The sequence below is a fragment of the Astyanax mexicanus genome, chromosome 11, assembly GCF_023375975.1.
Source record: "Astyanax mexicanus isolate ESR-SI-001 chromosome 11, AstMex3_surface, whole genome shotgun sequence".
NCBI classification, from domain to species: domain Eukaryota; kingdom Metazoa; phylum Chordata; class Actinopteri; order Characiformes; family Acestrorhamphidae; genus Astyanax; species Astyanax mexicanus.
In genome coordinates this window covers 40,207,066-40,223,666 of record NC_064418.1, presented here as the reverse complement: position 1 = coordinate 40,223,666, position 16,601 = coordinate 40,207,066, and the positions used below count along the sequence as shown (strand labels likewise).

The window sequence follows — 16,601 nt, the reverse complement described above, 5'->3', positions numbered from 1 at the left end:
TGCAAAAAATTATGATGAATAAATCAGTATCGATCTCATATTACTACAACACGCATACTCGTCTGTATTCTGTGAAGTCTACAATTCTTATACATGTGCAATGAACTGTGACCTGTTTGTAATAAGCTAAGCAACAAGAAAAATGCTGTGTCCATGTTCTTCAAAAACTGATGGCTGGATGGAAGAAAAGAAAACATTTCAAAGGACGATCATTAGTAGGGAACAATAAATAAATAAATATATACATATTAAAAAAAAACACATTTGAACAAACATTTTCCTATTATTTTTGTTTATTTATTTGTTTATCTGTCTTTTCAATATGGTAAACATGTTTAGATAAAAAAAAACACCCGAAACAAAAACAATAAAATGCATTCATAAAGAAACAGTATTTTCGAGTACATACCTGACTGTATGTGTGATGTACAATAATGTATAATGTACAAAACAACAGGTGCCCAGACAATAGACAATTTAAGACAAAACAAAGGGAAAAAGGCAAACAGCTTGACGGATGTTCACATCATGTCCAGCTGTATAAAGAAAACAAAAAGTACAAATTAAAAAAGAAAGCACAGTGTGAAAATCTCAGTATAAATCTTAAGAATAAACATACTTTTTTGTTTGTTTCTAATTTTTCCTATTTCCTTCCCAATTTACATGGCCAATTACCCAACCCACTCATTAGGACTCCCTCTATCACTAGTGATGCCCCACCACACCAGAACGGTGAAGACTAGCACATGCTTCCTCCGATACATGTGAAATAAGCCACTGCTTCTTTCTTTTCGAGCTGCTGCTGATGCAGCATTGCCGAGCAGCCAGCACGCTCGGAGGAAAGCTCAGTGGCTCGGTTCTGGTACATCAGCTCACAGACACCCTGTGCTGCGGACATCACCGTAGGAGTGATGTGGGGAGAGAGCGCCATCTACCCACCCGGAGGGAGCAGGGCAAATTGTGCTCTCTCTGAGCGCCGGCAGCTTGAAGGCAAAGCTTGATGCATGAGCGGGGTTCGAACCTGCGACCTCCCGCTCACAGTGGCAGCGCTTTAGTCTGCTGGACCACTCGGCGCCCCAAATAAACACACTCTTAACACCAACGACCAAACTTACCAAATCATCCACATCTCCTCCGTCATCTTGGGCAGGAGCAGCTTCTACCTCCTTTTTCTCCTCAGACATCAAAAACTAAGGAAATAAAAAGTCCTTTAGTTAAAAGTAACATAAACAAGGCAGAAAACTAGAAAACTAGTAACACACTAAGGGTGTTTTTACACTGGTCCCAAAAATAAATAAATAAAAAGTCCACACCCAGGAATGATTTTGGGTTAGTTTGGGGGGAGGGGCTCATTATCACTGGTTTGTTTTCACACACAATAACTTTGATTACTCTAATTTAGATCACTCTTGATTATTTGCACTATTCCATACGTCAAATTTCTGCATTTTTATTATTTTGCTTGGATACAAACACTCAAACAGCTTCTAGGACATATGACATGCAAGAGCTCCTCCAAACAAACAAAATAAGATTTTATATATGCTGGCTTTTAATGAGCTTATTACATTTAATGAGCTTATTACTGTCCTCTCGCTCCTGTCTTATCGAAGTGTGTTTTTTTTTTACGATGTACTGATGGAAAGGGAAGTAACTCAAAAGTTCATGCAGTCAGGCTACAAAAGGAATCAATCGTACGACCCCACACACAGCACTGGGAGCGGACAGCTTTCACACCTGCAGTACACCTCACCAGAATCAGTTTGAAGCAAACCCTAGACCGGTGGTTTTAGTAGAACGAGAGATCAGTGCTCTGGACTGCTCCCAGGCTAGAAAACAGCTTTCAGACCTAACCAAACGTACCTGCTCAGCCTCCTGTTTGGTCACTGTGCTGGCCTCCACCTCGTCCTTACTGATTAACGTTAGAGCATCTGCAAACAGAGACCAGTTTTATTCCAGACTGTAGACTGCTAACCATTCCATTTTAATTTTAAACCTCATATTTACACAAACCTTGAACAAGCAGATCCCAGAAATCCTGGAGATTACGGTCTGGAATGCTCCTCTTCAGAGACTGCATGTACCCGTTGAATAGTTCTGCATTGGAAACCTAGACAGTGTGGAGTCTGATGTTAATAATAGGCTTTAGAGCTGATCTGTCTTCTTTTGTTCCACAAAACAATGTAACTCACAAAGTTATTAATGTAGCTACAGTAAATTTTAAATGGAAGAATTGTCAATAGCAAAAAACACACAATCAGACTCCTGTGAAAAAAGTTTAGACACCTGTGATACAAGCTTTACAATTAATCACCAAATTATTAACAAGATCCAATCCTACACTGTAAAAATAACCAGTTTAACCTGTTCAAACAACTAAAAACTTACTCAGACCTTACAGCTTTTGCTAAAGCAAGTTGATAGATATAGTGATTAAAATTTTGTTAAGATGGAATTTTTAGAGTGCACAGATCCAATCCAATGAAACTAAAAATATTCCACTCAACATACACAAGTACTTTCAGATACACTACCTGGCCACCAAAAAAAAAAAAAAAAAAAAAAAAAAGTCTCACACACTAATATTTTGTTGGACTGGTTTTTGATTTGACTGGGGCACACATTCTCTGTGGCATTGCTTCTATAAGCTTCTGCAATCTCACAGGATTTATTTTAATCCAGTATTATTTTTCACCAGGATCTTGCAGCAGCATTGATGATGGTAGAGTCTGACCACTGCACAAATCCTTCTCCAGCACATCCCAAAGATTCTCAATGAGGTTAAGATCTGGACTCTGTGGTGAACTCTCTCAATCCATGTGTGAAAATGATGATCTTATGCTCCCTGAACTACTCTTTCACAATTCCAGCCCCATGAATCCTGGCATTGTCATCTTAGAATATGGCCGTGTCATCAGGAAAGAAAAAATCCATTGATGGAATAACCTGGTCTATATTCAGTATATTCAGGTAGTCAGCTGACCTCTTTCTTTCAGCACATACTGTTGCTGAACCTAGACCTGCAGACCAACTGCAGCATCAACCCCATATCATTTACTTACTTAAATCCAGGTGGCAACTTTTTTTTTTTGGCCAGGGAGTGCATTTGGATAAACACATTGATGAGCAAAACTAATTTATATGTACAGTGAATTTGTCTTTTCTGTTGTTTTTCATTTCCCTTTTTGTTTTGTCGTCCCTTCCGCCCCTCACTCCCCTGTGCCTCCATGCCTGAAATACACCCTAACTAATATCCAATATCAGTGTGTCCACATGTATATGTAATACCCCCTTCTGGCGGACACAAAAATGTGGCACATAATGAATAAATAATAACATCTTATTAGTCCACTGAGGAAGGTGGTAGAAAACATTTCAAGTAAATAATTTCTATTTTTACCCAAAGGCAAACAGTAAAATACCGGTAATGTCACTGACAGGCACAAACCTGCCTGTTCTCTATCTCCAATTTACAGTGTTTTTTAATGTTTGGCATAAAGTGAATCTGACTGTCTTTATATTGTGGTAAAACATCAAGATGAATAGACCAATAGAAGTATTCTAAACTGATGTGGAATAAATCTCATTTTGTTTATTTCCTTTTCCTGCAAGTTCCGCAATTTGACAATACAGTTTTTTGGTCTTGACAGTGACAGAATTTAATTTATAATTGTCCTTATTAAGAGAAATTAAATACTATTTTAAAAAGTGACACATTTAAATCATTAGCTCTTGAAAACCATAGCATTTTAAATGACTGACTCTTTTACAAGCAACTAGCATAATCTATACATCTTCGTAAGGGTGTGTAATAAAGTTTCACAGCAACAGCTTTGAATAATGTCATGGTGATGATTATTAACTGTGATTTTAACACATTTCAGTACACAGAAGTCACAGAACTCCTTGTGCAAATGCCAAATATCTGCCAGCCTGTGAGAACATCTGTGCTTTGTTTAGAACACTCTGAACAGTCGACAGGAACATCCAAGTGTTTTGTGCACTCAGAAGAACAATTCCTGTGATTCACTCGAGTGCTCATTTCAGAAACGGCTCATTTGTTGCAATTACTATTTATTACAATTACCCACAACCCAAACAATAGCTTCTCTGTGGGGTCCTGACCACTGAAGAACAGGATGAAAGGAGGACAATTAAGTATACAGAAAAATAGAAGGACTACAGTGTTCCTATTTCAGTGGCGCTGATAAAATAGAGAGTGAGTCCAAAAACATTTTTCATTTGTAGAACTGAAATAATTTAACCTTCAGTGTTTAACATATTTGTTAAGATTTTAAGGATCTGCAGAATTGTTGGTCCAGCTGTGGAGCATCTAAGCATTAAATGCTAGTTCCCTGCCAGAGAGCCTGTGAGTCAGTTCAGTTATTGGCTGTCAGTAATTGACCATTATGTAAGCTCTAATTGAATACTGGGCTTTAATTGAGCATTCACCTTTACGGACTGCTCCCTGAAGGCCTGAATGCAGGTGATGGTCTTCATGTAGTAGTCAGTGCTCCTGTTGCCCAGCAACTGCTCCATCCTGTGGGTCAGCTGCTCACATGCTGTCAAGGGCCCAAAACAAAGAGAGTCATGGGGACAGAAATACAGGAGCCAAACAGCAGAACTGAACCATTATGACAAAGGTGACAATTGCAGTTATTTCTGCTCACAATGTGAAGGCGATTAGCAGCTGTGATCAGCAGAGATACATTTCAATAGCTAGTGACTCATCAACTAGCAATAACGCTGGTGAATCAGCGCTTATGACCATCCGTGTTTTTCCATTGAGACTGGGCAGCAGGCCCACAGTACAATACCAAACTTCTGTGATCCGTTTCAGCGCGGTGTTGTTGTTGTGTGATTATGAATGCTTTATTTAGATGAGATGCATGATTAAACGGTAAAAGAAGCAAAACCAACTAAGAAATCACTATATAGTGGTGTAAAAAAGTGTTTGTCCCTTTCATGATCTTATTGTTTTTGCATGTTTGTCACTTTGAAATGTGTTAAATCATCAAACAAAATTAGAATTAGTCAAGAACAACACAAGTAAACACAAAATGCAGTTTTTAAATGAAGGTTTTCATTATCAAGGGAGAAAAAAAAATAAATCCAAACCTACATGGCCCTGTGTGAAAAAGTGTTCGCCCCCTAAACCTAATAACTGGTTGGGCCACCTTTTAGCAATCGCAACTGCAATCAAGTGATGGCAGTAACTTGCAATGAGCCTTTCACAGCACTGTGGAGGAATTTTGGACCACTCTCTTTGCAGAACTGTTGTAATTCCGCCACACTGAAGGATTTTCCAGCATGAACCGCCTTTTTAAAGTCACAAGCACACAAGCCACAGCATCTCAATAGGATTCAGGTCAGAGCATTGACTAGGCCATTTCAAAGTCTTCACTTTGGATTTTCTTGTGTGTTTTGGGTCATTGTCCTGTTGCAGAACCCAGGTTTTTTGTAACAGAGCAAAACAGCACTAGACCATCACACTACCACTACCATATTTTAATTTCTAGGTACAATGTTCTTTTCTGAAATGTGGTGTTACTTTTACACAAGATGTAATGGGACACACACCTTTCAAAAACTTAAACTTTTGTCTCGTCAGCCCACAAAGTAGTTTTTCAAAAATCTTGGGGAATATCAAGATGTTTTCTGGCAAAATTAGCACAAGCCTTAATGTTTTTTGCTCAGTAGTGGTTTTCACCTTGGCACTCTACCATGCAGGTCATTTTTGCCCAGTCTCTTTCTTATGATGGAGTCATGAATGCAGAACTTAACTGAGACAAGTGAGGCCTGCAGTTCTTTTGATGTTGAATGTCTTTCAGGACAGTAGAGATAATTACTCTCTCTTTTTAATACTCTTGACAATATATAAAATATATATCAATATAAATAAATAAAAAATAAATTATTTAAATAAATAAATATTAATAAATAATAATAAATAAATTAGTTTGACATAAAAATGTGTATGGGCGGCACGGTGGCGCAGTGGGTAGCACTTCCACCTCACAGCAAGACGGCCTGGGTTCGATTCCCGGGTGGGGCGACCCGGGTCTTTCTGTGTGGAGTTTGCACGTTCTCCTCGTGTCTGCGTGGGTTCCCTCCGGGTGCTCCGGTTTCCTCCCACAGTCCAAAGACGGCACGTTCAGGCTAATTGGATGTCGGATACAAATTGCCCCCTAGGTGTGAGTGTGTGAGTGTGTGAATGAATGTGTCTGTGTGTCTGTCTGTGTCTGTCTGCCCTGCGATGGATTGGCGGCCTGTCCAGGGTGTATCCTGCCTTCTGCCCGATGCCGGCTGGGATAGGCCCCAGCACCCCCCCGCGACCCTTAATGGATGAAGCGGTTGATAATGACTTGACTTGACTTGACTAAAAATGTGTATTTAAATCTCACCTTGGCCAAAAGGAATGGTTTTCTGCTGGATTAAGGCACGGAAGTCTTTGGCAGGGTTCACACTTCCAACCTGCAGCACAAAAAGTTAGCTTGTCTGATCTTGCAACCTCATCAGAAAATTCCTCAATTAGTCACATAACTACTGTATAATTAGGGCATGACCTTGTAGCTCTTAATATAGTAATAATTTCCAAAAAAAAAAGAAAGAAGAAGAAAAAGCTATCTGCTGGGCTGTTACAATGTTCAGAATTCAATAAATAATTATGAAATACATTTAAAAACAATAAAGTTGGCAAAAATTCTATAAACCTGTGAGAAACAGTGTTTGGTATTTAGGCAAATGTTTTTTTAAAATTTGGTTCCAGACAAATTTTGTATTTCAGTATTATTTCAGATTTTTTTATCATCAACACACACATGATCTTCAATAACCAATACTAACACATTCCGTATATCTACTACTCCTTTAACTCTCACCGAGGTAATGTTTCCCTCTGAAATCTCAGCCAGATTGAACTTGTCCTCTTCATCCATTTTGAGCTTCTTAGCATTTGGCTCCTCACTGCAGACAGAGGCAAATCAGCAAACTGACTTTTAAACCCAGAGATCAAATGAAAGCATATAAGACTTTTTAGAGGCGTTTTTAAGAGCGTTGTCACAAGCTACTTAAAAAAAAAAAAAAACCTTCAAAACCTTAAGTTTAGTCTAGGACTTGTCTCTGTGTGTCTAGAACATCAGTCAAACTGCTTTTCTGAATATAAATGAAACACACCCTTAGACTAGGAAGGAGCTTTAAAGCTGAATTACTTAGCAATTGCTTAGCAATGCAACTCATCTCTCACACATTAGGCCCAGCACCTTTCTTGCTGACTGGAGAGATTCTTACCCACTCCCAAACACATCCACACTAGTCTTCTGCTCCTTCTTCCGCACCACCTCCTTCAGGGGGAAACATTTTTTCATCGCCTGCAGGGGGGCCTGGCAGCGAGCCGAGACAGCCTGGGGCCGGTCTAGTATCCTCTTTAGCCATGGGTCCACAGGGGGCAGGGGGGTACCTGGGTTCACACACCGATGGTGTAGGCACTAGGGGTAATGACCAAAAATACGACTTATTGAGGCACTGAATATAATAAATGTGTCAGTACTGAGAAAAGTGAGATTAGAGCTTCAAGCCATTTGTGTTCCATACAAAAAATAATAAATGCAAAAGATGCTTTTTGACTAAATGTTAACGCTGTATATTTTTGAATGCAGGCTATAATTAAAATTCATTTGTGACAAAAAAAAAAAAAAAAAAAAAAAGACAAGCATACCAGTTTCCTACTCCACCCCCCTGGCTACTTTGTGCAAAAAAATGAGAGCATGAAAATAAGCTTTCTGGACCTCCTACCTGGAAAAGCCTCTGGAACTGTGGGTTGGGGATGCTATTGATTTTAAAGGTGTCATATTTTTCACCATCCTCATGCTTCTCCACCAGCATCATGGAGTCAATGAGAGCATCCACTGCTGACAGCTGAGACCCTGGGGAAAGAGAAGTAAATGTGCATTGATGAAAAGGTTTAGGACAGCATTACCAGCACTGATGTGCTTGTTGAAGACTTTCATTATATATATATTTCATTATAATCCCGGTCAGATTGCTCACAGCTGCTGGAGCCCTGAGAGAGCACAATTAGACTTGCTCTCTCTGCGTGGGTAGACGGTGCTCTCTCCCCTCATCACTCCTAGGGTGATGTCGATCAGCACAAGGCGTCTGTGAGCTGATGTATCGGAACCGAGTCGCTGTACTTTTGCTGTGCATCAGCAGCATTTCAAAAAAGAGGCGCGACACCCTTCTTGGCAGATGATCTTATCTAAAGTGACTTTTACATGTTACTGAGGTAGGTGTACAGAGAATTAGAAGCCTTGCTTGAGCTTTTGTTTTCTTGACACTTAATGATGATATAAGTGCAATTTGGTGGGCAATCAAATCAGCATCTGCTGAATAGAGGGAGCAGTATTACCCATAATATACAATTCCCTCAAGAAGAAAAAAAATAAACCTTCTAATTTGTTTAACATGCCACTGGTCCCTTGTGAGAAATCAATCAAAACTTGACAAAACAAAATTGCCTTTATCAAGTATTAAACTGTCATAATTAATATTTTGCACAGCTGTAAATGGTGTTGTGCAGGAAAACTTCAGGTAAGTTTTATTATATTTGAAGTTTAATCACCCAGAACTAGACAAACCTAAATATTACATATGAGTTGAGCTGGAGATGCTGCTCATCATGGCACTGAGGTCATCATGGGATTCTCACCTGAGGGAGCAAACTTCTTGTTGTTCTCCAGTGAGGGGAACGTGAACTGACGGAGGTCTTCCATATATGGCAACTGGACGTACATCAGACACTGGAAACCAGAAGGAACAGAAGATGTGACTCCAAATGTAACAACGTGTGACATGTTAACATATTTACAGTATGATATACAATATCATACTGTAAACATATACATATTTGATATACAAACATACCTCATATTTCTCTTTGATGATGGGAAAAGCAGCTCCAACTTGTGGGTTGCTGCGGCGGTCATAAGCATAGCGGACAATAGCCACCATATTTAGACTGTCCAGTGCACGGATCAGAGCGGAGAGGGCAACGGCTGCATGCTGAACAGACGTAAACAAGAATACAGGAACTGAGGATAAAGTACTGGTTTACAGATACCCACTAGGCCCACTAGTTATTTATCTCAACAAAAAAAAAGGAATAATCTGTGAGGAATGGCATTTAATGCACAAGAACAGAGAGATCCAGATACTTTTACTGTGTAAATCATTGTTGTTCTCACCTCATCTTCTCTAGGAGCAAACACCTTAATGACCTGGGAGCCCATGAAATGATGACGATTAATCTGCATTAAAAAACAAAAAACATATGGTTTTCAATTATATGGTATAGGTTTATGCATCTGGAAAATGCCTTACACAGTGGAGGGCTAATTTTATTTTTATGTCTACCAACTGTACAATAATATCATCTGAAAACTTCTATTTCATTTCAGTGTTTCATTGTTTTTTTTTTTTGTCATTTGCACAAACGTCAGAACACGTGTACTAAAATGGATGTGGGGAGGCTTAGCTAAATACTCTACAGCAGGGTTACACAAATATGAGTAAACATGAGAGACTATTCCATATAGGTTCCTTTTTTCCTGAGTAATGTATTTTACAACTATGCACAGCTCATCTTTTCATGAATTTATTGCATTAAATGTTGTTTATTGTACTGTACAGTAATGCATGGTTGTGTACTGTTTACAAAACAGTTGATTTACATCTTGTTGTACCAAACACAATTACCACCAGCATTGAAGAGTGGCAATAAAAGGATCAATCAATGAATGTACATTACTAAATATACTAAATAAAGCAAAAAAGGGGAAACATACAGAAACAGGATCTCTTATGAGAAAAATCTATTATAGACAAATATATATAGATTAGAAGAACCAGTGACAATTTTTGTACAACTGTAAACTCTGTTCTTTAAGATTTTTTTTCACATTTTTGCATTCATTCCAACTCAAAATAAACAGGAAAAGAGAAAATGTGCAGACCCACTACAGCTGCCCTAAAACTGGAGACCACTAATCTTGAATATTCTAGTTCACTGAGAAAGCGCTCCATCTAGTGGTAAAACACTAACCATCTCCTGCTTGGCAAAGCCCAGCACAGCAAAGCTCTTTCCATCAGACTTGTACTTCATTTGATCTTGGTCGACTTTAGAGAATGGGACAATGTCACTACCATAACGGAAACCTGATGAAAGGAGATGAGGGGGAGACAAAAAATAAGCGTTATATTTATTAAAGTAATTAGGGACAAATATAAAAATAAAACAAGTTTTTATATTCATGCTACAGTGTATAATAAATGTTAAAATACTGAAAGAGACAAGGATTAAGTCCGTTTCACCAATCACAGACAGACAAACAAACAAATGGAATGGACAAACTAAAAAATATGACAACTTAATAGGGTGGCTTAATTCGTTTTTAGTGCATAATTAAGCTTTCATAACAATGTTTCTAATACAGAGTGAAACATCGTGTTTTATTACATTAACAAACATTAGCTTTTTGAGGATACTTTTTTTCATAAGCAATAAACAGTCATTTATAGGTTACTGAAAGGTTATTTCATAAGCATCATAAGCTGCCAGTACATTTCAGTATTTCTATGTCAGTTAGGTGTGGGACAACAAAGAGTCAAATTCATAATGTATGCATAACAATGATATATGATAATGAAACCATTCAAATTATAATAAAGTAAACTCTGCAATTAATTTAATTTCCACATCTTTAATCTTATCTAAATTGGGAAAAGTGTAATTATTTCATGAAGAATTTTAATAGCCAACTATCCTAGAGCACCCAAAGCAGCAGACAGTGAGCTTGATGCCCAGAAATTCCTGAACTCACCTTGAATTGTGTCATCTTTCTGCACTTCAGTCTCATTGTCATCATTGAGGCAGTAGACAGTCTCCCTCTTCACATCATCTTTTTGATGACTCTCAGCATCCACCACAGCCCAGGTCTTCTTCACCTTCTCCTCACACACCTGGACAATAAAACAAATATTTCTTCACATAATTTCACGGTTCAATTTATAACCACAAACTAAGAGCTTTTTCTTTTCCTTGCATAGTCTTTTAAGTGAGTGTATGCATTTAAGACTGCTGAAAATCTGGCCAGAACTCACAGCTTTGTATCCGACAATCCGTATGGAAAGGGAGCTGCCGATGGTGAGCTGACAGGGCCAGGCCATAGGCCGTCGTTCAATGCGTTTAAACATGGACAGCCTCTCCACAGCATTACTGCTCAACAGACACAACACACATCAGGCTCAAGATCAATAAAGAATGTCCAGAAAAAAAAAAACTAATACTTATATTTTTAATATTTATACTCTAAACAAAAAATGAATGGAATTCCTCCAGAGAATCCAGCTTGGTTAACAAAATTTTCCAGCCAAAAGCTTCACCACAGTTCTAATGTTTTCTAATGTTTTCTTAGTGCTCTTTACCTGAAGGTGTAGACCTCATCAAGGCCATCCTCCTCATCCAGAGAGGACATGACTTGCTTGACCATCTCCAGACCCTGCTTCTGTTCCCTACTCAGGCCTTTCCCCTGGGGTGGATGTCTTGGACCTGCCCCATCTCCTCGGCCTCCATCATCTCCTTCATCAGCATCCACAGGAAATGGCAGACTACAGAGCAAACAAATAAACAAACCAAGATGCCAACTTAGATTTCTAATTTAAGCATCAGTGAGTCAGAGTGAATTAAAATATGCATTGATGCAGATAGAATTTCTGTGCTGACTCTTTAAAAAAAAAAGACTCTCACAAGAACTGCAGAGTAATGCCAGCTTTCTTCAAGTTGTTTATGATTACGTCCAGTTGATCAGCACAGCTTGGGGTGTTGAGGTCAGTGAGCAGAACGATATTCAGCCTCTCATACTTCTTTCCCCTGAAAACAGCACAGCATCCAAAAATCAGGAGTCTCATTATATAATAATAGAAGCAGTTATTTGATGGTGGAGAGATTAAACAGTATTAAACAGCCGTACATGGTTTCTTTTTGCAGAAGATCCATACAAACAACGAGTGCATCAAGCCCTGTTAGCCACAGAGTCAAGGATTTAATACATTCTGATGGTTTATCAGTGAAATACCATATAGGCCCTATTGGTACTAAACATATTAATCTAATGTTAATTATTTAAAATATATATTAGTCATATACACAGATGTATATTTACAGTTTTAATTATACTTCATTATGTGTTTTGGTGTGACAAACACTAATACGTAAATGTTACACTTTTTATTGTTTTCATCAAGTCCTATTGTATATTATGATTTTTTTCTTAAACATTTAGAGATATGAGATTTTTTGTCATATTTTTCAGCCATGTAGATCACTATGCTTTATCTTTTGATTTCAATGGACCCTTAAAATGTAACATTCACATTCAAATCCCCTAAGAAACCTCTGTTTGATTTCAGAAAGGATACAGTCTGCATGCTGGCTGCCCGGATGCAGCTCATTCTCAATTTCCTCTAACAGATTAAAGTCTGGCATCATCAGATGTCGGTGTATGGAGATGTTCTGGTACTGGCCATCCTGGGCCAGGGGATTCTTTGTGTTATCTGTTCCAAATAGGACCAGAGCCAACTCATCCTTGTTTTCAGCAAAAACCTGTAATAGTTGTAAAGCAATGCTCAGATTCCCTCTACAGACTGTGAGTATAAGATTTATAAAATTAAAATACATTAACATACCTGCCGCTGAATGAATTTCTGTATGACCTTCTTAGCCTGATCAAACGGGGGTTCCTGACCAGGAGCCGAGTTGCTCATGGAGAACCCCACATCCATGCAAAGCACCAAAGCAGACTACAGAGACAAGAGACAAAGAGAGAGGGAGAGAGAGACTATAGTGAAACACAGTTAAAATATGTATTTGACAGTTGCGTGAGAAATGTCAGCATAATTAAAAAAAAATCATATCAGAGTAATATACAGTACCACTCAAAAGTTTGAACACCTTTAATATTGAAGACATTAAAGCAATGCAGAAACACATGTAGAATTATTTTGTACAAAAAAAAGGTGTTAAACAAATCATAATATGTTTTATACTTTAGATTCTTCAAAGTACCACATTTAGCTTTGAGGACAGATATTTTTTCAGTGTCTTTATGAAGTAAAGGCACCTGGAATAGTTTTCTCAGCAACTTGAAAGAGTTTCTGGAGGTGCTGAACAATAGTTGCTGCTTTTCCTTCATGCTGTGAAGCTCCAGCTCATCCCAAATCACCATCTCAGTTGATCAGGTTTAGATCAGAGGATAGTGGAGGCCAAACAATATTTGTATTTACTGTTTACTGTACTACGTGATTCCATTTGTGTCCCTAAATATTTTTATTTTATTTATTATATTTTATTTATTATATTTAATAAATATTATTAATACGTTTTGTTTTATTTTATTTTATTTACAATGTAGATTAATACATTAAATAAATGAAAAAAAAAACACTTACTGAGAAGAGGTGTCCAAACCTTTGACTGGTACTTTATGAAACACTCTTTACAGAGGCAGGTAATCAGCTAAAAGGGCTAAAAAATGCCACCTGTATAAACTTAGAATGTCTAAATTGCAAAGCAATTTTCTGTGTGAACTCTAGATTTTCAAATCACAGCTAACAACCTGATATTTATTTATTAGTGTCATTAGATCCCTCAGGAGGAAAATAATGTATACGAAAATATCCAATTTCCAACACTAGGTGGTGCCACATAGTTTACCAGAGAGTGAGAGGACAAGTTGAAACATGTCCGGGTTTGTAGTCCACTAAAATAATGTTTAACTTAAAAAATACTATATCCTAAACCATTCACATTTTTATATAAAAAAATAAGCATCTGGTTTATAGAGAGTAAGGAGTAAGGAGTAGCTACTAATTAATTAAATCTGAACAAAATAGCAAAATTACTAGTATCCAAATTGTGTAATAACACATAGCTTAAACTTTCAGACCCTGCCTCCATTACAGCGGACGTCATGTATTTTCTTTATTTTTTTTTTTTTGTCGCATGTAACACTATTGCATCAGTAGCTTGGTCCCATCCACTTCACTGGAAAAACAGTAGTACTAGAGCCATTGAAGCAAATTAACAGCTATTATTCATTAATTTTCTGTGATTCAGAACACTTTTTTTTTTTTTTTACTGTTTATGAAATAAAAAGGTCAATATAAAAAATTAAATATTACACACATGCTTCCAATGCAATGAAAAAAATTATCAATATTTTGCTGTATAGATTTTATGGTAGAATATTAGTCTTCTTTTCTGTGCACTACAGAAAGAAAAAAGCATTCTTACATTTTTCCCCATCACTGAAGATAATTCAGTTCTGAAAGGGTTAAGTTTAAAAGCACACCAATTGTCATCTTTAAATCGTTCATTAAAATAATTTACAAAAATGTAGCTAAAACCTAGATTTGATGTTTTGTAAACTAACACAAATAACCTACATATTAAAGAGAGACAAAATATTTGACAACAGAAAAAAGCAGACAACAAACCTAAACTGAAGCAAAACGCTTAAATGTGATTTTTTTTCATCTAAACAAACCAAAAATAGTATCATGAGAGTTAATTATAGAGAAAAAAGGTTTTAAGATGTTCAGATCTCAAGTCCACCTTAAAAACTAGTTTAAAAATAATGAAAATGTCTTATGTTAGCATAATTAATTTTATGATAATCCAATGCAGAAAAAAACGAGATTTACACTGATTTTGTAATTATTTAAACTATAAATTATGAAGCTGCTCTGTGCTGGTTTAACTAGTTTAATGTAAGTAAAGTTAAGTTAAACAGGCAGAGCAGAGGCTGAGCGCAGTAATATCAGTTCTGGCGCCTTTCTGACTCCGTTTCATACAGAAACAGCGCACTGATGGATCTGTACACCTGTTACCATGTTTCCTATATGATAGCTGTACTTATTAATCCGACTAATAAAGATGTATTAATAGTTTACTTTATCAATTACCTTAGACGCTCTCGCCATCCCGCCGGTTATACACTGTTATGGGTCCGGAGTGAACACGCAGGCACCGCACGCAAAGTTCCTCCCGAGACGTTCCCACCTACAGTCTACTAAGTCTGCTCTACCAAGGCATGTCGGTCAGTGTAACGTTTAGCAGTTCCATTTTCTAAACGTTTCAAGCTAAATTTAAAATGAGAAAATTGGGTATAAAGTTTAATTTTTTTTTTCAATTCGGTATAATAAAGAAGATTTTTTTCTAGTTTTTTATTTCAGCCTTTCATAAATTTTGGATTCTATCTGATGGCATAAGCCAAATAACTTTTGTTACAAGCATAGACTGTGTTTATCTGGACAGAGTATCATCTCTCAAAAGTGAAGCCACCACAGGTCGGGCGCCCCCTGCTGTTCGGTTTCAGAAAGCTGTATAACCCCACCCATTCCCATAGGTTTCAATGGCAAAACAGACAACTTTCAATCACGTTTTTTTTCCAATATACTGTAATTATACCTCCTTTATTTAAATGCAGCAGCTAGAGTAACCTCTGCTTATATTGTCCAATTTTTATATTCAAAAAAGGTGTGGTTATTGTAAAAGGGCTGGTTAGCGGCGGGACCAATAACAGACCGTCAGCTCCGCTCCGCTCTGCAGCCTGTGACCTCGAGGAACCCCTTAGGGGCAGGGTTATTTAAATGAGTAGGCTGTCTCTCCACATTCTTTCTCCCTCCTCTGGTCTCTACTGCGCAGACTCGGGTATCAGAATTGCCAACATGGCTTCATTTTCATTGAATGAATGGGAACGGAGACACGACGTCCATCTTTTTTCACAGTCTCTGGTTACAAGATATAAAATGGAAAATTCAGAAAAAAACTTTACTAAAAATCTGATTGGGAGGGGCAGAGAAGGAAAACGAAATATTATAAAAATGGGTAAAAACTTGTCTCTTCTAAACTGCATTAGATGTAAAAAGTTAAATGAATTTTTACATACAGTTTTCAATTTTTGCATTAAGCCTCAAGCGTTCAGAATTTAAACTGATAAACATTACACTAACCCATGTCACATTTTTTCAGTCAGCTTTATAAGAAAGTCACTTAGAATTGCTATGAAGTGTGTGTCTTCTTAATGTGTTTGGAATCAGTTGTGTCGAATGAATGAGTGAAGAGCCCTATTTGAGTCATGTTCTAAACCATTTTATGGTAAAAACTACTCAACTAATTAAAGAAAAAATACTTTTAAAAAGTACATCCTTAAATGCAGTCCCAAAGACCATAAAAAACCTTATGATGAAACTGGCTCTCATCAGGACAGACCAAGAGTTACCTCTGTTGTGTACCCTCCCAGCAGAAGAGCCACCAAAAAGAGTGAGAATATTTTGTAAAGCCCAGACCACCTTCTCATGTTTACCTTGAAAGTATATCACAGCGCAGTTTGATGTCTGAAATGTTTTGATTTCTGACATTAATTTACTAGATGTAACTGTGAGATTTTATGTGGGATTGTGTGTGTTTGATAGTTTCCTGTTAATCCAGGGGTCACATATTTATACATACTTAGAGTTAACCTAAAAAAGTAGAATATTAGATT

The 16,601-nt window shown here is 37.4% G+C and overlaps 1 protein-coding gene across 1 annotated transcript; it reads right to left on the bottom strand.

Annotated features, from left to right (window-relative positions):
* Positions 1-275: 275 nt before the first annotated feature.
* On the bottom strand, positions 276-15,126 carry xrcc5 (X-ray repair complementing defective repair in Chinese hamster cells 5). Its single transcript, XM_007230431.4, has 21 exons — positions 15,019-15,126; positions 12,742-12,855; positions 12,475-12,658; positions 12,027-12,075; positions 11,804-11,926; positions 11,482-11,664; positions 11,158-11,272; positions 10,878-11,016; positions 10,100-10,212; positions 9,243-9,305; positions 8,923-9,060; positions 8,708-8,798; positions 7,795-7,925; positions 7,291-7,487; positions 6,882-6,966; positions 6,405-6,474; positions 4,453-4,562; positions 2,014-2,110; positions 1,864-1,931; positions 1,116-1,190; positions 276-536 (listed from the first exon to the last, which is right to left on the bottom strand). The coding sequence occupies exons 1-21, from the start codon at positions 15,034-15,036 to the stop codon at positions 522-524; spliced, it is 2,178 nt and encodes a 725-aa protein (XP_007230493.2). The 5' UTR covers positions 15,037-15,126; the 3' UTR covers positions 276-521.
* Between the last annotated feature and the right edge of the window lie 1,475 nt (positions 15,127-16,601).